The sequence below is a fragment of the Notothenia rossii genome, assembly GCF_949606895.1.
Source record: "Notothenia rossii genome assembly, chromosome: 10".
Taxonomy (NCBI): domain Eukaryota; kingdom Metazoa; phylum Chordata; class Actinopteri; order Perciformes; family Nototheniidae; genus Notothenia; species Notothenia rossii.
Window position 1 is genome coordinate 11,872,246 of NC_136908.1, and position 22,937 is coordinate 11,895,182.

The following is a 22,937-nucleotide window of genomic DNA, read 5'->3' on the forward strand; positions in this document are numbered from 1 at the left end:
CAAAGCTATTCAGCCCTTTGTCACATCACTTTCTGAACAAAACGATCATGCAACCGATGAAATACTCGAGGAGCCAGGTACAGCTCATGTCTTATAAGGTGATAATACAAAGAGTACTCAAGTAAAATAACTGTAAGGAATGTGCAGTCTGTGCCCTCAACTCAATTCTACATATAAAACCAACTTGCTCATTGTTGTCCTTAATAGAACTCAGATAATTAAGCAAATTGGTCGATAACAAACAGAAAGTCTACAAACACAACAAAGGGTGGAACGAGCAATAAGAGCCTTAATTAGCCCGGCTCTTCAACAGAAGAATACAAAATAACCGAAGCAAACAACACAGAGATAAACAATTTAAACCCCACAACAGCTACAGCTCAGAAACAAATATAAAAGTTAACTGAGAGTGGCTAATCTACAAGTTATCATTGATGATTTGGATTGTATATGTAAGAACTTGTAGGGTCTCATTACTCATTTGAAGTGTAATGTCTGTTAAAAAGCTGAATAACGGATGCAGAGTGGCACACACCTTGAGTGTTACACATTAGCATTAAACTAGCATTTTCAAACTGGCAATAGTGCACATTTAAAATACATATTTGCAAAATTCACCAAAGACTTGATCAAAACCTCTTACTAAATGTTTGATGGTTGAGGATTGTGTCTGCAACCTTCACATACAAACTTTTGTTTAAAGTGTCAGAGGAGTTCAGGAGATTTGATCAATATTAGATAAATGATTATAAAAGACCGCCCCAGGCCGCAAAAGAACATACAAAAAAAGATTGATGGATGAGGACTGCTGAATCCGCCGTCAATGATATGTATACTGTAACATGTATTTTTTCATGTAGGCTACTACAAGTATATCATCAGGTTGCCACATTTAGTTTTCTCTCTCCTTGTCACATCTCGTCTTGTCCATCATCATGCAAAGTAAACATCACTAAGACGCTCTGCCAGCAATTCTTTTCAGACAGCGAATCAAGTCTTTTGAATGATGCAGGTGACAGCGAGGGAAAAGAGGACATGTACAGCGATAGGGATCTCTATGAGAATGGCTCACGAATTTTAGCAGAAGCAAAAGCAAAGAGCTGTGTGCACCTGGTCTATTATATGAAAGGGTAAGTGGGACTCGGCGTCACATGAGGGGGTCGATCCAAGCGAATGCCAAAATGTGTCGCGCAAGAACAGGGAGAGCAACGGTTTCAGGTCATTTGAGGACAGGAGGGGGGGGGGGGGGGGGGGAGCTCTGCAAAAAATGCGGTACACAATTGTTGAATAGTAAAAGACTCAGCCACAGCCACATAAACTGAAAAAAAATGATTTAAATATTATCATATATCACCATTTTAAGTTAACATAATAAATATCCGAATAGCGCAGCAGCACAGATTTGAACAGTTTGAGATGTCATGGTAGTTTTAGTTTTGTCATTCTTTCATTATCGCTTTGCAGTTGTATGCCTCAACCAATCAGTCAAGTTGAAGTTGAAATCGATGTCTGGTCAAAAGTTCATCACTTAATTTGATCCCATCAGACATTTATGTGTCATTGTCATAATTAGCAGCTAGTTACGGCCCAAAACATATTTTGCAAGATCACAGTGACCTCCAACCACTAAATTCTGAACCACTTGGTGACGTGGACGCTTGGGACAAAGAAATTCCCTCCTAGCATTCCTGAGTTAACTTGTTTATGAGAACATGATGTACGGACAACCCAAAAACATGTTGTCTGCGGCCATGCTCTAGCAGGCATAAATGAATCATAAATGAGTGTTACTCTGTTGGATGTAATGTGGACAAATCTGTTTAAAAGAGGACTTAATATATTCATGCATTAAGGCTATGGGTAATTATTTGCTGGTGCAATGGAGACATCTATTTAAAGCAGTAGGCCATGTCACCTGTCTGTTTATATTTGGCAGCAAACATGTGGCTGGCTGTCCAGAAGAAAGGGTTCAGCTTGATAGTGAAGTCAAAAGTGTGGTAAAAAAACAGTCATGCCGTTATAATGAGTTCTTAACAGCTCTTTCATTTCAATCTGATCAGCAGGCTCCTCCTCAACAGGAAGGCTGAGGGCTTGTAAGCTCGCAGGAAACCACATTAATTACTGTGACGGCTGAGCTCAGCTTCATTAGGATGGACAGCCGCAAAGCTGGAAGGAAAGACTAATATTCTGATGAATGGTGATAACGATGAAGTGCAGCACCGCAGAGATTTCAAAGGTTGGATCTGATTTATAGTTATGCATCTGATTCATGAGAATGTAGGAAGTGAGAACAACGGAGTCCATTGTTAGTGTGTTTATTACCACAGAATCATTTTTGGTTCAACCTACACATCCAACACCGATTACTGATTTTCACTAGTGGACTTTATTTGACAATGTTTAAATATTTGCATTAGCTTCAGGTGATACATGACAAGCACATGTCCAGTTATCATATAAAAACCCAAACGAGACACAAAGCGAGAAATAAATACTGACGTTGTTCAAAACATTCACATTTACAGTTTTCTTTTTGTAATAGTTGCAACACACAATTTTGAAGCCATATCAAAAACTGTTACAGCACCCCCCCCTTCAAATCTGCCCACTCAGCAGGTCTGGTCCAGTTAAACTAATGGAGAGGAGTGGAGCGGGGGGGGCCTTACAGAAAGCAGTCGTAGTCGACACAGATCAACTACTAACTCATGAGGAATCACATCATTAGTACCGGACTGCACAAACTTACACAGCGAAAAGGCCGGAGACTGGAGGTCAAGATCATCTCTTTCACAAACCTCATATTTGACGAATGGAAATATTAATGCTAACTACAGCAATTTATATTATTTTCAGAACCTTCATTATATTAGATTTATGTCATTCATCGACAAAAGAAACAGAAAAAAGAAGCAGAGCGTTCAGGCACAACAAATACCCTGAAGTGAAATAAACACACAGGACATTAAGGAGGGAATAAGTTATGTGATGAATGATTAACGTGAGATCTATTGGATATCAATCAAGAAAGTAAAGGGGCCTTACGCTTCTTGGATCTATCCTTGGGACGATATTACCACAACACGTTACAACATTATGCAACAAACAAATGAATTCAGCTCAAGGTTAGAGTTGTATCAGAAAATTAATAACATTCTGTTAAACAGATGGAATGCCATAAACAGCCAAATGGTCACACTACACTGATAGATCTTGTGTTTGTAGTAATATATCTGTTGCTTATGGTCGTTAAAGAGGTTCAAATGGTTGTTGTTGTTGTTGTTGTTGCAGACAATTTGTAGGAAAACCTTCAGCACAGCATGTTTGTTAAATGAAAACTTGATGGGGGCATGCATTATGGTTAATCTACTGTAAGCATAGAGTAACTGCAGTGACATCAAGTTTGATTTTTTACCACAACAACAGATATTAGCATTTGGCTAACATATGAGCTTTACATCTCTGCCTACAGGAGCTCTTCGTCTGTATGTGCTGTACAGATCAAACACAACAACATATTCGCTATAAAGTGAAAAATGAAGACATTCAGCGCTGCGCTCCACTGTGGGAGTTCCTCTGTTGGAGTGTCCGTCTCCGTGGCTGGATGATGTGTTCAGGGTCTGCTACGTTCATCAGCCTATCTCTTGGGTCTGTCAATGTCATCGATGGCGGCCAGCAGTTTCTGACGAGCCTTCTTGTTAATGTGTGAACCCAGACAAACGTTCACCAAGTTGGCCAGCTGCTTCATGGAGTACTCCTGAGAAGAAAAAACAACACAAAAAGGGAGTCAGCAGAGCCGGCGCGCTGCCTCTCAGCATGAGGCTTTCAGAGAAACGCGGGGTGTTGACATTTGTCTGGGAAAATACAATGAAACATTATGTAGTGTTGCATAGAAGCTACACTGAAAAACGTTGACTTTTATTAAACGTATTACTTTTTGTAACTGTATTAGGTTAGTTGAAAGCATAAATTCAGGTAGGTTAAACTTAAAGGACACCTATTATGCAAAATCCACTTTTTCATGTCTTTTCTACATAAACATGTGTCCGCTCCGTGTAAAGAGTTTCGGAAAGTTTCACGAAAAAAGATGTGCTCACTTTTTGTCCTGATCCATTTATATAAAAACCTGTCTGAAAATGAGCTGATCAGATTTTGGCCACTTTATGATGTCATAACGATTTTTTGGCTTGTGTAACCATTAGCCAATCAGCAACCAAGGTAACTTTTGAATCACAGGGGATTGTGGGATGCTGCAAGGAGCCAAACACTTCAGAGAGATGTTTTGTATGAGACCTATGATATATTGATGAAAAACAGTATCATAGGGGACCTTTAATGTTAATTTTTTTTTTTACATGAACCATTTAATTGGAGTCAACGTTTCAGTTTTTTCAGTGTAACGCTACCATCTTCCATTCCTCCCGTCTCACCCTGTGGTTCTTGATAAACTGCTCCATGTCGTTCTCCGTCAGGTAGTAGGCCTTGATGTAGGTTTCGACAAACTCTTTATCAGGGATGGGTCGCAGGTCGGTCAGCTTCTCCAGCTTCATGAGGAACTGCTGGAAGTCGAGCTGCATCAGAGCCCGACCCTCATTGCTGCATTTCTTCACATTAGCATAGCTGCAGCAGAGGATGAAACAGCAGAAAGGGAAAGAGGAACATTAGCAGTGAAGAATTCAGGTGGAGGTGGGCGATGACTGGAAAGCCTGTCCTTTTTTCTTTTGATTCAACAAAGTCCTCACAGGTGTTGGTCATATGTGTCTGGCCGAGGGGAAATCTATCACATTTTCCACCCTTGAATAAACGGATTCCTTACAAGCGAGCCAAATCTGTCAGCAGTCTCTTTTCTCGAACTCCATGTGGCACTGTTTTTACTTTCTTATTTTAGCTCCCTGGTGTGAATTTGTTATGCATTAAAAAATGGCCTGGGAGATGGGTTTCAGCTCGTCTTATGCCAATTTCTATAAACATTAGAATTAAAAGGAATCTGTCAAAGCTCCAGCAGCGAAGTTAACAAAGAAATGGGAAGTCATTAAAGTTAGGGGAGAGACTCAGAATCCATTAGACTCTAAAAACTATTCATGAATGGAAATAAAAAAACGAGATATACGTGAAAACACTTGTGCCATTTATATTAATAATAATGAAATCTGCATGAGACATATTTCATTTTAGACTGAGATGTATTTTGTGCTTTTTATTCCGCATGCTTTCATTTTATTCAAAGTTTGATTACTTTTAATTTGTTCTTTTACCTTGGATTACATCTGTGATGTTGTTTCTTCTTTTCTAAATATTTGGACAAGAGTGTTTGTGTATTTTTATGAAAGAATCAATTGAAATGTAGTATGTTAAAAACAATTAAATGGATATTTATAACAGAGAGTCAGTTGTTAAATCATCTATTTAAAGACTGCAGTGTGTTTTTATAAACATGACATATGTGTGTGTGTGTGTGTGTGTGTGTGTGTGTGTGTGTGTGTGTGTGTGTGTGTGTGTGTGTGTGTGTGACATGTGTGTGTGTGACATGTGTGTGTGTGACATGTGTGTGTCTGCATGTGTCCAATATTAAATATGAAGTCAGCTTGTTCCACTGAGCTGTCTGTGGCATGTCAGGAAGAGTGTGTGTGGGCTAGTCATACACATGTAGTTCAGGGTGTGTGTGTGTGTGTGTGTGTGTGTGTGTGTGTGTGTGTGTGTGTGTGTGTGTTGATATTCCAGGTGTCTGGCAGCTGAGAATGTTGTCCACTGGCAGGTCGGTGACTGTGACATCTACAGAACATTAGCACACCACACACCGCTCTCTGTGTCTCACACTTCATCATTTCTCTCTTCTCTTTCCATCTTCTGCCTCACACCCTCTCTCCCTCTCACCCCCTGTCATCTTCTCTCGTCCCTTTGCTTCAGGCCTGCCAGCGTTTGGCGCTGAGTGTTTGAGCTTCGCCTCAGAATGCTAACAGAGCCATCTCCCGGAGTCTGAGGGGAGTCGAGCGCTGGACAGAGAAATTAAACAACAGGCTAAGCGAGCGGAGAAGAAACAAACAAATATGACCACCACCGCGCCTCGCTGTGGCAGAGGGGCGGGGGGGGGGTGATATGTGTGTGTGGAGGGAATGTATTTGGAGAACCAGGCAGACGGCAGGAGTCTGCAAAAGCTGCTTCAAGTTGCCAAGCATCGCATTCGTAATGGGCCATTTGTTCGCTGGAATGGGTTCAAAAGTTGTCTTACGCAATGGGAAGAAAAGTGCTCAGCGAATGTGTTGGGATGTAAACATGTTCCCTTTTCTCAGTGGGTGAGGGCAAGCTTTTTACTGAGGCTTGATATCCAATGTTGTCGTTCTTTAAACACTTCGCAGGCACTAAACCATTTAACGGACCATTTTCTCCGCCTGCTATTACAACCCCACATAAACTCTCACTGCAAACCGAACAAATGAGCGGCTCAGACCGACGTCGGGCTCCACAGCAGCCAATTTCTTGTTCTCAATAAAAATGTGTGTAACCTCATGATAATTGTCGGCTGCTAGCGACTGGCTCCGTGACGGCCGAGCGTCTCTGCTGTGCATCCAATCCGCGGGGGTGTAAATCACACCTTCAATTTGAAAACTTCACACTTTCACACTTTCACACACTCCGAGTGAAGTGATGAGGAAAAACACTCTGAAGCTCCGTCACCTGTCACAACCCGTACGTCTCGCTTAAAAATTGAAATGCATTATAATGGGATTTGTCAAGAACGTTTTACACTTTTTGTGAGTGGCTTGTTTAATGCATCTCCCCGATGGACAGATGTGACTGGCACACAGGGTTGCCAGCACGAGGAGAGAAAGATCTGCCGGGGATTTAGATTGTGTTTTCTTTGCGGGATTATTCAAAAGAAACCTGGCAACGCAGTTTCTAAGTTTTTTATGTACTGTAGCTAATTTCCCCTTGGTCTTCATGGCATTTGACAACATGCTTTGGAAACATTTTTCTCTTTTAATTTATGATGCGCAGATGTTCAAACTGAGAGATAAACAAAGAAAGACTTTAGGAGGATAGAGAAATTCCACTTCTCCTCGATCATTATCTCTGAAAACCTACAGAGTGGGATGCAGTGACTCACACATGCTGTTGGAAAGTGTACAGCTTAGACTGACTGTGACCCCAGAGACATTTTCAAGCACAAAAAGGTTGTCATAACGATACGTGACAATAGACTTCAAATTCCCTGCGGACGTAAGAAAGAAAAATCGGTGGTGTATGGGTCTGCCTGTAATTTAGCTTGGTAACATTACAGTTCTGAATAATTCATGACACCGAAATGTGGGTTGAGCAATATGCATTTCCTTTGTCCCTGCATTTTGGTTTCCAGACCCGAATTGATTCTTGAATAGCTGCTGAGATTTCCTAAATAAACATTAAATTCACAAACACCTGAATGAGGCTTCTACTAAACCGATAAACTATCAATAGGATTGCTGACTTTTTATTTTTTGACTTAATATATTTGTGAATAATGCATTAATTCAGGGAGGAACTGCTTACTGGAAGGAAATCCACAAAGTAACAACACCTTTTTTTTATTGGCAGGAAAACGCTAAAAGTGAATTCATAGCATGTAGGATTAAGTTTGACCTCTGGAGCTTTTCTCCTGACATTTTTTGTGGGTAGGTGACCTCACTACGACTCAATCTTGAATATGCACATATAAATATAAAGACATGGATGTAACTAGCTTGTGTGGGAAATCCAGCCGTGACAACACCAAGTAAGGGCAAACTCCACACTGTGTACTTTTGCTCTGGATGTGCTCTTAGGGGGAATAAGTGGAAATCAACAAAGCGTAAAGAGAAGTCTATGACGCTCAGGTGAAGTTCAAATAACTGCAATCTCCTCTGACAAGTTGGAAAGACTATCCAATAAGATAAACTTCATGTAAGTCTATTGTCTATTCATCAGATATTGAGGCACAAACAGGAAGTAGCTTTATCAAACCTAATTAAATATATTTTGTCTAAATAAATGTGCATGTGCATTTCAAGAACTGTGTCCCGCTGATTTACAGTTTGACACATAAAGAAAAAATACGACACCCGATAAAATGTGTTTTTCAACAATAATTCAAAGTGACGAAAAAAGCCGCTTTGGCTGCTACCTCAGCAGACTGACGCCAGACCGCACACCTCCCCTTGAAGCTGAAGAGGTGTTTTATGGCTTCTCTTACCCCTCTACTAGAGTCCTGTTGGCCAGGCGGATGCAGTGCTCCCACAGGACGTTGGACACAGGCAGGGGGATGCGTACATGTCTGGAAACATCCTCCAGACGTTTGTTAAACTGCTCGAACTCCTACGAAGGTAGAGGAGAGAGATGAACATATTAAGTCAAGTTAACTTGAGTGGCATAGGAAGAAGCAAAATAAATGAATTTCAAGTATCCATACTATCTCAATGTCAAACACTTTATTAGCTTGTGCAAGGTTTGATAAATCAACACACACCTATTTATATTATACTGTATTGACTGTACAGAGGAAACAAGCCAGTATGGGATGATACAACTTGAACTGGAAGATGTAAACATAATAAAAGTCTTCACGGCCGAGCCTATACATGCACTTCCTCTGACTCACTCTCAGCTACTCCTGGATGACTTCCAACACCAAACCGTACTTGGGAAAGCTGAACAGTGTTATAAAACGACCTCGTGCTGTGAATTTCACAACCCAGTTATTTACAGTGTGCACAAATAAACTATGATAGGGATTTGCATGAATCTCTTTTTATAAATCAAGCATGTTTATACATTTGGCAAAACCAAGACGATTCTAAATATGGGTACAAGAACCTTGAAGTGATCAAGGATAAATACTTTTTCCCAAGCCTATAGTATGTCTGGGTTTTTGTAACGCAACTCTACTTTAGCCGAGCTGATTTAATGAGTTTGCAGTCTGGACTAATGAACAAAACATCCTGAAGCAAACGGAGCAGGAAGTATGAAGCCACTAAGCCACAAATCATGCGTTAAAACAAATCTTTTGAGCACTGCTAAGTACTCTTCGTAGGATTGGGGGCCTCCAAACTGGACTCATTCATTCACTATTTGATGCATTCACGCACAATAGTCGGCCTTTGGACTGTTTAATTATATTTTTCAATACACACTTGATATTACATTTGAGATTTGTGCTATAGTTACATCAGAGATCTCACCATTTCTTGCAACAAAAAACATGGTTTTCATGCCCAAGTACATACAAAGGACACCAGTCCTGAGGGAGTTGTTACAACCGGCCTCCACATGCTTACCCCTTCATGTTTTAACACAAAGAAAGAAAGAGGAAACATCTCAGCGGACGGTGTTGGCTGCAGGATACAAACACACACACAAGTCACAAGTGGCCCGAAGCTGCCTCTTTTGATGCTTCTGTTTTGTAGCTATAAAGAATTTGCACTGTTTACTCACTGCACTCTGAATTGTTTAATTATGGATGATATTATACAATTATGATATTGCGTTGCTGTTTACAGGGAACACATTGCAGAACATCAGAGCTGGTCAAAAATAAGATGGATGTGTCTCAGGAGAAATATGTGGTTTTCATGGTGTGACTTTTCAAATATACGTCTCTCAGCTTTAATTCAAACTGCATCTTATTAAAAAAAAACAACATGAAGCTGAATTTGAAGGCGTACACAATCACCATTCATTTTGCAGCCAAGAGTGAAATGTGAGTCATTCACAAACAGTCTCACAATAGTTTCTGACTTAAGCAGCTTGTCAATGAAGTCATTCTGAGGCTGCTGCATTTCCTCGCCACTTTATATGCAAATCAATGCCATTGTTGAATGCCAGTGATCAACCTGAACTCATGAATAAAATATTCTCCCGTGTGCAGTACAAGAAAATGGAGCGCACTCTTTTCAAGCAATGCACAAAAACACAATCCATAAGCATTATGAGGGTCTGACATGTTGGCAGAGAGGGCTATTAGCAGCTGAAGAGGAAAAGTACCTTCCTGTTGTAACATGCATCATGTCAGTCCATCAGCTGGACCACTTTGTCACGGTTGGGTGTTTAACCCAGGCGAGTGACACAGAGATTCCCCTCAGGTAATTTAAAAGCTCATAAGTTTAATTAGTTGGATTAAACTTAAGAGATTGGACGATGATCTATGAGCCATTAAAGAATTGAAAAGGCAAGTTTACGATCTTTTTACAAGCTTTTAACCGTGACTTTTTGCCTTTTTATTTATTAAACCTTTCAATAACATCTGTGTTTTACATTTTGATTTAATCAGCAGCTTTTTAAAACATGCTGATGCATAAGTAGGGATTAGTCTTGGCTAAGTGCTGCTCTGCTCAGGATTTCACACGGCAGCGAGCCCTTCAGACCTTTCTGCTTCTAAATGGCAAAGGTTATAAAACTAGTGCAGTGTGTCCTTCCATCCCATGCAACATTTATAGGGGATAAGTGGGCAGCATGCATAAAGACACACATTTAGAGGAAATCTTCCACTTCCAAAAATACGTGCGGGACTGGTGAGCTCGGACGCATTTAACAAAACTTCAGGAGAGATCTGCATTCAACTCTCAACAGCTCACCTACCCTGTGCTCAATTATTCAGCACATCCCAAATAATTCATATTAAAAGTCCCTGAATGAACTAAAACTCATAAAAGGGACAAAAGGAACTTCTTGACTTTAAGTAGAATAAAGACTAATCCTTCATGTTAATGATACAGATGTTAAAAGGATAAACACAGATGACATTTCTCAAGACAAACAAAAAGACTTTGAGGAAAATACCCGCTAGCTAAAAGCAAATCTGTTGCCTGTTGTTTGTTCTGGGGATGTTTTTACTTTAATGAATCCAATACCATCATTTGAATGTCTAGCCTACATTACAGTCACCTTGGCATTTCTTCTGAAACCTTACCTTCAACAGGACGTCCACGTATACATTATGCTGGGACATTATCTCCCTAATGTCCCATTTAACTCCAGCCATCAGGAGCAACATTTGTTCATAATCGATGGCCTTAGCCGCAACAATCCAGTAAATTGGTTTCCGAAGTTCACTGGCTGTTGAAACCGTCTGAGAGGGAAAAGGAAATAGATCTTTGTGAGTTACGCAATGTGTTTTTTATTGTCATGAACGTAGAAAACTTTTAGCGTGACACACATAGAGTCGAGGTCACCTTGCACGTCATCAATTGCACGATATTTCCAAGAGTGAAATCATGTTTGGGGTAAATAGACCTGTCTATGTACTTGAACATTTCAAATGTCAAGTTGACAAAAAAGAAAAGACTGAGTGTGGTTGTGAGTAATGGATCATTTTCTCCTTTGTTGTTGGGGAACAGCACTGAATGCAGGTCGGCAGTTACATGCTTGTTTAGCTTTACTGAGAAACAGGACTTTAGAGAAAACAAAGCAAAGTTATCATCAATTAAATTCATTTGGACACTAACGGGTATTTATAAAGGCAAAAATGCTAAAAACCTGCCAATTAGTTAAACACCAATTATTAATAGTGACTCTGACATATGCTTTGATTCTATAATAGATAACAACACATGACAAGGAGATGATTGGTTCCGCCTGTGTGAGTCCAGCTGACAGTGATGACCTGGTTAGCAGTAACTGTATCACACACACACACACACACACACACACACACACACACACACACACACACACACACACACACACACACACACACACACACACACACACACACACACACACACACACACACACACACACACACACACACACACACACACACACACACACACACACACACACACACACACACACACACACACACACACACACACACACACACACACACACACACACACACACACTCTAGGGAGCAGGTGTAAACATACCTGGGAGTAAAACTGTTGCAGGAAGGGCTTCTTGGCTGCCGGCATCATCGTGTCCAGGTGGAACTGAAGGGACTCAAACTGTTCAGCCAGAAACACCCTGGAGCAAAAACAGGATCGTATCATATCAGATATTTTCGACTTATTTAGTTCAGTTTAAAGACCTACATTGGAGCAACTGACAATAAGAGACCGAACATCAGACGTTACGTTGGTTAGAAAGCTAACCTACACAACCTAGAGACATTTCTGTAAAATTGTTAGCACTGCTTACCTTACTGAAGCTAACGCTAACCCTCTTCCTTCTTTCAAAATATTTAGTTGTTACGTCCCGTCCACACGGCGGCGTGTGTTGAAGCTTCAACGCTTCTGCCCATTCACTTTGAATGGGGTGACCTCACACTTTGCCGAACTGCATTGTGGGAGCGTTGCTTCGCTTTGTTCGCTTCAAAAGTTGAGCAATGTTCAACTTTTGAAGCTTCGGCGGAAGCGTCAGCCAATCAAATCATATGCCAGTACAAGCTCTAGCCAATCAAACCGCTGCTTGTCTGTCCGGGGCGGGAGATTCATGTGCTTGGTCGAGTTTCAGACACGCCCGCCGGCAAGCTTCAACGCACACCGCCGTGTGGACGCCGCGTTACTTTTCAATGATCACCATTCTTTGCCATCGCTGCAATCTAATTCCTCCCCTTGGTAATTAAAGATCAGTGTAATAAAAAATGTAATCAGACTCCAGTGTTGTCACGACATTAAGTATCTCTCAACTCTGCACGTTGTGAGATGAGCTTTCATTATTGAAAATCTCTCAAGGCACCAGTGTTTCTTTTATAATGAATAGATTTCAATGATCTTAACAATCTTTAAAAACATTGAGTCGAAGTGAAGTAGCAGGAAAAGAAAAACAGGGCATAGCAAAAGCAATATGCAGAGACCTGATACAACCTTTCCAGCACTGTGACAGAATAAAGACCTTTGTGCTCGCACTGATCCATGAAGTTTTACTGTACGCTAAATACAAGTGAGAGGGAGCTGTTTGGGGTCACAGTGAGTTTAAAAAGCACGACTGCTACAGCCCGTGATTTGTTTACAGTTCCAGGTCAACAACAACACAACTTATCGGACGGTGCTATTTAAAGGAAGAAAACAACCCAAAAAGACACGAGGGCCAATTCTGTTTTGATCTCACTCAGAAAGCACTCTGAGCTCCACGATTTGTGCAGTTTCTGTACAAATGAAACATGTTGTCTTGTTTTTTTTTATATTAAGAAGGGGGGGATTTAATATTATCTCAAAAACAACACATATTGAATGCATTGGGATTTTAACGTCCAATTCCAAGGAATATTGTAAAACATATGAGCCTGAGGTAAAGGTTAGAATAACTTAACGAGTGATTGACTGATTTATCCAACACCTGCCATTTTTGAGAACTGATAGCACTCATGCTCAATGAACATCTGTAAGGATGCTGCACAACAGTGAATATGTGTAACTACAATATAAGTATTTATATTAAAAGCAACAATTAACATGAATAAGTGCCGTCTTATTATTTCTGCTAAATCTGAAAGCACTTTAATAAACACTGCCCAAACTCCATTAATGAGCACAAAGGATGTTCTTCCTTTTTAATATGCAGCATCAATTATATTAAGGTTACCTGGAACAACTTTACTACGGAAAGGAAAAGCCCACACTGCATTTCACACGTACTGTATAGCGGGTAAAATGATGTGTGATCAAATGGAATGACACAGATAAAAAAGTATTGAACACAAGGGAGGTGAGAAAGGCATGGGAAGCTGAACAACAGCCTGAAATATGAAGAGCAGAGAGAGGGTTCACTTACAGAGCTCCTATCTTTAGTTTCTGCATTCAAGTCTATCTTGGTTTTATCCTGGGTTAAACGCTGCATGCTCACAACACACACTAAGGTAAGCTGCCTTTTCCTACAACACCTTTTTCAGACGGAATACTTTTCATGCAGTTCTGCCCAGAATAAGTCTGACATGTTTCTCCCTCGGGATCTTTTCGTTTTCAAACTTTACCAGAGAAATATTTCCACCTCTGCACTTGAGCTCTTTTACTTTCATTATTCTTCTGAGGCTTTTGGCTGCCCCGAGATGCATGAAAAACTCGTGTGAGGGAGTTTACGCCTATTCAGCGTTTTTGCAGCGGTGTCATCTGGGCCCCTTGGTTAACAGAATTTCATTATGAAGCACTTGTACGCGGCAGACTCCTCAAGGTCCAGGAGTTGTCGCAATGATTATAGTTTAATCTAATTATGTACGAGGGCACTTTTGTGAAGTGTGTGTGGATGGACTAGACAAAGATTAACATGGAGAATAACAACATAGGCGGGCAAGAGGGGAAACATTTGTAATAATTGAGCCGCTGATTGCAAGAGTTTAACACAAATAGTGAATCATAGGGGAGAGCTTATTATAACGGGCGAAGAAATTCCACCCTCTGTTTCATACAAATATTTGTTCTCCTCATCTTAACAAGCTGGAGGCAGTGCAAAATGTCATGGCAAGCCTGTGTAACACTGCCCAATGAAATGATGACCACCTGGAGGAGGGGCATCGAGGAAATATCAAGCTATTTAACTCGATAATAGAAAATGCTTTGATAGATATAACTGCCATCACACTGCCAGGACACTTCTGTATTAAACGTTCTCCCTCATAACAGAGGAATACAGACCCAACATGATGTGTGCTGTCTAAATGTGTAATACAATTGCATGTTTTATATTTGTCTGCTATCTGGAGTGCTTACAGAGATTCAGTGGCCACCACTCTCTGTGCCAGCCCATAAAGAGTCCCACTGTTGGTGAGGACCACCATTTGGCTGAGGTGGGGGCTGGGCACCTTCTCCTTCCTGTCCTCCGCTGCTCCATGGACTCCTGAAGTCTCCCCCAATGCCTCCTGGGAAACACACAGGTGGACAGGCATGTTAGCAGAGAGGCTAAAATATGTACATTTATACTGTAGTATCCCTGACATGTCAGTTTCCAGAGACATAAGAGACGCTTGATAACAGTTGAATGCATCATCTTCTTTATGTAGTTCATATGGAGCGCTTGGTCTGAGTTATTCAGTACAGAATACAGTCAAATGTAGGTGTTATAAGTAAGGTTCCTAAAACTCGTTATACATCAAATTCAATGACTTTTCAAGGACTTTCCAGGATTAATTCCCCTTAGAATGTAAGCAAACAAGTTAAAGGTGGGGTTAGTAATTTTGGAGCAACCAGCTCGAGTGCGCTAGAATTTGAAAAATACACAGCCCAACAAAATGTGCCACTTCCTTACAGAGCCCCTCCTCCAACACACACGAACGCGCACATGACCAATGAGGGCACGAGATAAGTTTGTGCACAGATGGAAGGCTGACAGGCAGGTAGGTCGTGATTGGTCGTGCTTTTTACAGTACTACGGCTTCCACAGATGACATTTTTGTATGGATTTGTTGTCAAATCACTTCAGATATTCATTGCTATGGGGATGTTAAGAGCATTCCATGGAATATAACAAAAAGCGTATCTCGAGCCGGTTTCTCAAACGTACCTACCCCACCTTTAAATCACTGATACACCTAAAAATGCTTATTCTAAACACTGGTAATTGTTTTATTAAGCTCACAGAAAAAAATAACTATTTTTCTAAAATGAACTAACTTTCAATAATTTCAATGACCCGTGAGTTGTCATCAGAAGACACACATAGACATAAGAAGGTACCAGAGTGAGCATTGATTACAAATCTGATACATCTTTTAAATGATTTGTAACCATCAGTGTAAATGTGTTACGGTTTCTAAGGAGGCGCAGCAGAGGAAGAGCCCGCTCCTCTAACCTGACATAACAGATGTTTCCCATGCAAAAATGAAGACTGGTAGGTAAGCACAATCTGAAATTCAATCAACCTTGTGGAACTCGGTTACATCCAAAGCACACACTCTAAAATTCTGCTGACCAAACACTCCTCAACAGAAAGCATTTATCTTCCTTTTGATATATTCCACTACACCTATCCATCCCGCAGCCCCTTTATTCCTCCATTGTTAAAACAATAGGAATAGAAAAAATAGATATTCCATCTTAAATCCCTTCCAATCAATCACACTAATCCATTTCTGCATACACAGCCGTTGAGATTCCACACAGGATGGCAGATCTTATTCTTTTCTATAAAGGTATGATGAATCACATTGGCATGAAGGGTCTTGCACCTTGCAGACGCAAAGCCCCTTGTATCAGCTTCTGGGAAATCAATAGCAATGACAAAGGTAAGGAATGAACGGGAGCGATTAATGCTGTAGCAAATCAAACACTTACATACTGTACTCCTTTGCAATCTGGGTCTAATATTGTGTATGTGCATAATTATTTCACAAGGCAGATTTTAATCACCAACTCACAAACACAGAAAAAAGTTCAGAGTTTCAGAAGATTTCAAAATAAAGAAGTGCGTAAATCAAAGGATAATGTATGAATAAATGGTAACCATCATAAAAAAAAACAATATATGTAATAGATTTTGCGATATAAGAGATCTATATCTCACAAGTTTAATCACGGCTGAAGACTAGGAAGAAAGCAGTGATCTTTGCTGAATACAAAGCAGTTTTTAAAAACAAGCAGCGGTGTGCACAGATTTAACAAGATGACGTCTCATGCATTCTATTCCCTTAAATAAGAGATATAATCGGCCCAGCGTACAGGACAAAAATGCAGAGTATGCAGCTCAAAAGACAATTTATGGTTGTCCTGGACCGAGACCTACGATGTGAAAACTGCAACCTTTCCACAACCTCTGAGTTATCTCCCAGCATTCAATCAAACCTTCAGTGCTGCAAAAAAAACATTATCCGTCTGAAATAAAATGTTATCACATTGAGAAGATTAACACTTGAATTTATATTACTTTTACATTTATAGCTAAGGGTATCTAACGGCTTCCCCGTGGAGGTTGCAATATATCTCTCCTAAGAGCAACTCTCTGCAAATATAACAAGCCTTGTTGCTTTCTAAAGGTCAGAAACGTGAATACCATAATGAATGAAACACGGACGGGAAAATTAAATATGAAAAGCGTAAAAAAAATAGCAAGTAAGGAATGAAAAGGGAACTCATAACATGACATCATTGAAATTTGATTATAAACGTAGAGATCGTTTTATTGCTTCGACTGAATGAATAGCTGCAAGCCTCTGATGTTTAGACCACCAGAATAGAAAGGAAAGGACAAAAAGCACACAGATCTTTTTTCTACTGCACACTTTGTGTCCTTTGGCAACTGCAGATCATTCACAGCACGACCTCTCTCCACACCAAAGTCTCCACACCCTGGCCTTTGTACAGCTGGACTTACTGAAAGTTTTGTTATTCTTATCTGTACTTAAGGCAAAAAGAGGAGACAGTAAAGCTCCAAACTTATGATGCATTTTGTATTTAATCACTGAAGTGAACAGATGTTTGATTTAGTCATTTTATTCACTGCTCATCTTTTGGAGTATGCATCAAGCATAGGGTTGAACTGGTTGACTTATGCTGCTAAAAAATACAATGATTTATGCCGAGTCCCATAATCTTCAACATCAACAGCACAAATAAATGCATGTAATTCCCTTCAGTCTTAACATAGCTGTGTGTGATTGAACACACCCGAAGTTAAACGTCAGCGAGGTCTCAAATCAATGTTAATGGTTAGAGAGGGACAGCCCTAAACACATGGCAGCACATAAACATGACTAACAGTGCAGAGGTTATGGAGCTAATCCAGAAGGGCCATTAGTACACACTTAATGCACAAATGATTTAAAATTTGGGCTGTGGTTAAAGCTGTTGAGCAGCAGCGGCTGCTGGCCTTTTGTATCAATGACGTCCCGGATGAACACAAACACGCGAAAAGAGAAAATGTTGATGTAATAATTACTGCTGTTCCTCTTTTTGTGGTGCGTAAATAGTTTGGTCACGCAACATTCAGCATATTAAAAGAAAAGTGCTATACACTGTGGCCAAAACATGCATTAGCACTTGTACTTCTAATCTCTCTCTGCTAACATCCTTTTGTATTCAAAATGCTTTCTTGTTTATTTATTCATTTAATTAACAGGGATAAATAGATCTGTTGGGGTCGCTGACACGATGCACTTCAATAAATGGAGCAAAGCTTTGTTTGAGAACGATTTCTATGAAGATGGCTGCTTTATGTGTATTTTTGAACACAGCTCACGCGTTACTGTATGTAACACACATCTTAAGATTCAAGAAACAGCTCTTAGGACATATTACAATATTTTATTTTGCTTTGTTATAATGAATGATGTCATTGGGTTGCATTATGAAAGTCAGGCGTGTAGTTGTGTATTCACCTTTAAGTCCACCAAACCAATGTGTGTTCGATTAGTCAGTGTTACAGCAAAGTCTGGTTTGGTCTATTTTGAATTCTTCCACAGGAGGCTTGACCTTTCATTGACTACTGAAAAGAAGGCTTCTGAAAGACTGTGCGGAGAAATGTTGGGTTGCTTTCCTGCGTAATAACTCTGCGGGGATTCTTCAGGTAACAGTGATACTGAAAGTATTTTTAAAAAATAAAACGGAAGGAGAAAAGTAAACAACATCCATGACATTTGGGATTTTACTTATACAATTCAAAGGTAAGAGCAACCTTTTAGAGGTGCTCGAAGCTCGACAGCTGGTGGCAACAGTTTTATTTGTACCTGATGTGGGTGTCAAAAAGACTTTGTGTTTATTAGTTATTTAAATGTTTGATCTGCTATTATCTTTCTCAAAATGGCAATTATGATTTGACGTTAAAGTATTAAATTATGTTTTTGTTGCTGTTGCCCTTTGGTGCCCCTGAATATCTTAATATTGTTTGAGTTATAAACATGCAAATGCTTTTTGACATTTGCATGTTTATATAATACAAACACGAGAATGCAATTTGAATGCTTTTGCATGCATACATCTGCATAATATTGTGAAAGATTCTGAGAGAAAAAAGTGTATTTCTTCCCAAAAAAGACATGACAGATTAACCTCTCTGCTTTTTTGTCTTCATAAACCGTTGGCCTTTTTAACTCAGTTATTTGTGTGGCTGTTGGCAGACACGCACCAGAATGCAGCTGCTGAAATCCTCACATTTATCAGGAAACTGGGAAAAAAAGAATTTCAAACTTCTAAAAATAGCTTTTACACAAAGATAAATATAAAGCCTCCAGTCATAACAGACCTACTGTAATCAATTGCAGTGTAACTTGTTTTTTATCTGATTTGTTCAAAGACACAACTGCGCAAAACAAATTATGACTTCACTTTCATGAAGACACTCCATCAAAATGACAAATGACTTCAGCGAGACAAAAGTAAACCAACTCCATGCTCCTGCCGCATTGCCAAGATCAGCAAAAGAATGCCATATTGGACAAATTTAACATCAGTGAAAGATTTCTCATAGTCATACAAGGGCCTGAAAAATAGGGATACCTTTTCATATGCCATGACTTACGGTGAAGAGGTCAAACTTCCTTTGATTTACACCCTGCAGCTGCTGAACATATTAGGAGAAGTTTTACTTCAACAGCAGTTTCTCTGCTGTCCGTCCGAGGTAAAATAATAAATTGCTTTTTTCATTGAGGAGGCGTAGGGTTAAACAATTAAAACAGTCTGATGAGCATTAGTCCGTGGAGCTTATGAACAATTTCTGATGGCATACAAAACTTAAAAATATCTCTATTTAAGAACATAATCTATCTTTGACCATATTGTGTAGTGTAGTACTGTGTATGAATGTTCTTGTATAGAAAATAGCCTTCATAGGAAATAAGAGCTTAAATTAATAGTTTTTTTTACCAATAGCTCCATGGAAAGAAACATAATGAGAAACTATTTTTATAATAGCAAACTGTATGTCACTGGGTTTTGTATACCTTGGACTTTGAGAGCACGTGCAAGGCATTTTTTTTTCTGATTTCTCCGACAAAGGTCGAAAAGATGAAAAAAAAAGCTATGGAAAAGCTGATTAATTCATAACACAAAAAATCGTTTCATGCCGTCCTAGGAAACGAGTATGGTTAATTGCCTTAAATGCCACTCATTTAATCTTTCATATGCTACCTGCAATCATGCTAACAACTCATATTTATTGGCAGGATGGAATTCCAGTCATTAGCGTGTGACATTAAAGCCCTTATGGAGTTGATTCAATGTTCTTGTCTCAAGGCCAGAGCCAGAGGGCGGGCACATACTCTCCATGCAGCAGATAAAAGGACATTTTACACAAAGCTGCTTTGTTTTAAATAATTTAGATCAATCGCGTTAGTAGAAAGAAAATGGTGTACTGATTTCTTAAAAGTACAAATATTCACGTCAGTGTAACAATGATAAAAGCATAATGTTTAAGAAAAATGGTAGCCACCAGATTCAGAGACAGCTTCATCCCGCAGGCAATAAGACTGTTAAACAACTGAACTGCTGAAACAATTTCATAACATTCATCTGCTACTTAGTAATTATCTATCTATTATCTAATATATCATTCCAATATCTTTTATATAGACTCGTATTGCACTATTCCACTTCTCACTTTTTTATTAACTATTTTTATTTTTGTAAACTTTTAATATAGTATATTTTAATATTGTCTGCTTATCTGTATTATTGTGTTGCATTGTTGGAGAAGCCTGTGGCCTAAGATTTTCAACGACATAATTACTCTGTAGCTATGTTAGTTTGACAATAAAGAACCTTGAACCTTGAACAATTCCAGAGATCACACCATTACATGTCACTTGTTAGACACTTTTATCCAAAGCGACTAATCTTAATACTGTGGGCAATCGCCACAGGAGCAATTTGGGGTGAAGTGTCTTGCCCAGGGACACCAACGTACTAGTCCACTGCGCCACATGCCTCCTCCACACTACTACATTCAAATCTTATGTTCCCTCCATGAACAGGCCTTTATTTTGAAACATCTCTAAGATACGATGATGCAGCTAAAAAGGACTTTTTTAAGTATGTGGTATGAATAGCCTGTCAATCTATTCCGTCAAAGTGTAAGATTAGAAATTAAACATCATATTCTGCAATCAAGGTACGACTAGAAAAGGGATGCAATGCAGTTTCTCTGGTTTTGATTCCATTTGATGAACAACATGTTTTGGACTAGGGGTAATTCTGAAAAGCTGGTTTATTTTAAGACCAACAGCCACATAAGCAAGTGAGACCAAAAGTACATTTCCAGCCTTGCCGGTAATAAACAAGGTTGGCAACCTCCGAGGTGGATGCACTGAAGGGTACAATCTGTCCACCGCTGGTCCAGAGGAACAGAGAGCGGTCTGATAAAAGATCCTGAATCGAGTTACTGAACCACAAGAACCAGACAAGAGGACTATTGAACCCGATAAATGTAAGTGGTGCTTGAAAAATGTCGATTAGAGCACTATGCTTTAAAAAGTGGTTGCAATTCTATAGACAATTTGATCTAAATTCTAAAAAGAGACACATTCAATATGTTTTCTACAGGCTCCATTAACCTTCTAGACAGGAAGAGACTGACTTTCAATTTGAAGTAAATAGAACAGTTTGAGAGTTATCAACAGTTATGTAAATGATTTAATCAGGGCGGAGGAAGTAGGAGGTCTTTACTGATGACAGTAATTAACATTTCTCCTAAAGCAAATCTGCCTGATTTGAATTGTTTGAAACAAAGTAATGACAGACTAAATCAAAGAGCTGACAGAGATCAAGAAAATATTTTCTGAATACAAAAGCACTGACGATGAAGACCATTAGCATATTTCACAGTGATATCCACTCAGTGGCAATAGTTGTAAAATTACAAATAACAACTATCATGTGTTATGTCTATTGATAATACACTTTTCATATTTTTGCATTAGTTTTAAGATTTCCTTTCCTAAATTGATGAAGTATCTTAGCTAGTGCAGCTACCCATGCTGGCTACAAATATAGCAACCCAGTCTCATGGCATTTCTTGTTATAGTCACAAAATGTAATCTATTGATTCGTGTTCACCAACACGATTATCCCCTTTTTTTCGTGTCACATAGAACGATTTTAAAAGCAGTGTATTTTTATTGGTAATGTGTTTCGTGCCTGCAGCACGTCTTTTTCTCCGGTCGGGTCGTTGAAGACCGGAAGCTGTGTGGTTCATAAAAACATGTTCTTACTCAATATCAAGCCACAATTATTACTTTTATTTTAAATCGTATAATTTCGGACTTTTGTTTCCTTTTCTCTGAGGAAAATAAATGGGGCTCAGAGCCTCAGAATACTGAAATCCGTATTTTTAAAATTTTTTTTCCTTCTAATTTGTTATTCTTTTCAAAATAACACACCGTTATTTAATCACCAATAACACACAATTATCCTTGCTTTTATTTATTGGTTTAATTCCATAATCTCGGGCTTTTTTGGCGTCCGTCAGGAACTGAATTTCAAAATAAAAATAACCGGAAACAGACGTAGGCCTCTAGGAGTTTAGGATGCCCGAAGACACTACACTACCCATAATCCCCAGCTATCGTTTAGGACTACAGTCCCCGTGATTAATCTTCAAGCTCTGGGATTGGATGTTGGAGTGGCAGTGTGCCAAGGTTACGCCGAGCGTCCAACAGCTGTTTGAAATGGAACGAAACCACGCCAGACTATCCAAAACTGGAATTGAACACCCCCCAGAACTACACATGCTGGCTATTGTGTGACTATAGCACGAAATGCCATGAGACTGGGTTGAATATAGATAGCAACAGCCCAAGGTATTTTTAAGAATAAACCTTTATCAGGATTCTCCTTGAGGAAAATAAAGACATGCATGTGATGTTTAGTTTGCAGAGCTGGTCACATACAGAACAAGGGTTGTATGTTACCAGCTATACAAGCCAAACATCCTGCTTGCTATGATAGCCGTTAGCCCTTTGCTAGCATGGTCAAGCATCAGCTAATAACCTTCACATGCAGGGGCTAGCTAGAGACTTTTTCACATTACAAGTCAGTCCACATCGAAGCATTTTCCCATCTACAGTATATGAA

At 39.5% G+C, this 22,937-nt stretch overlaps 1 protein-coding gene across 2 annotated transcripts in view; it reads right to left on the bottom strand.

Moving 5' to 3' along the window:
• Nucleotides 1-2,299: 2,299 nt before the first annotated feature.
• The window catches only part of vps50 (VPS50 subunit of EARP/GARPII complex), a 102,513-nt gene continuing 81,875 nt past the window's right edge, over nt 2,300-22,937 (bottom strand). For both annotated transcript variants that reach the window (XM_079653232.1, XM_079653231.1), the window contains 6 exons: nt 14,652-14,800; nt 11,874-11,970; nt 10,916-11,074; nt 8,204-8,325; nt 4,428-4,617; nt 2,300-3,754 (listed from right to left, as the gene is read on the bottom strand). In XM_079653232.1, the coding sequence (XP_079509358.1) occupies nt 3,635-3,754; nt 4,428-4,617; nt 8,204-8,325; nt 10,916-11,074; nt 11,874-11,970; nt 14,652-14,800 (837 nt within the window). In that variant the 3' untranslated portion in view covers nt 2,300-3,634. The remainder of the gene's footprint in view (nt 3,755-4,427; nt 4,618-8,203; nt 8,326-10,915; nt 11,075-11,873; nt 11,971-14,651; nt 14,801-22,937) is intronic.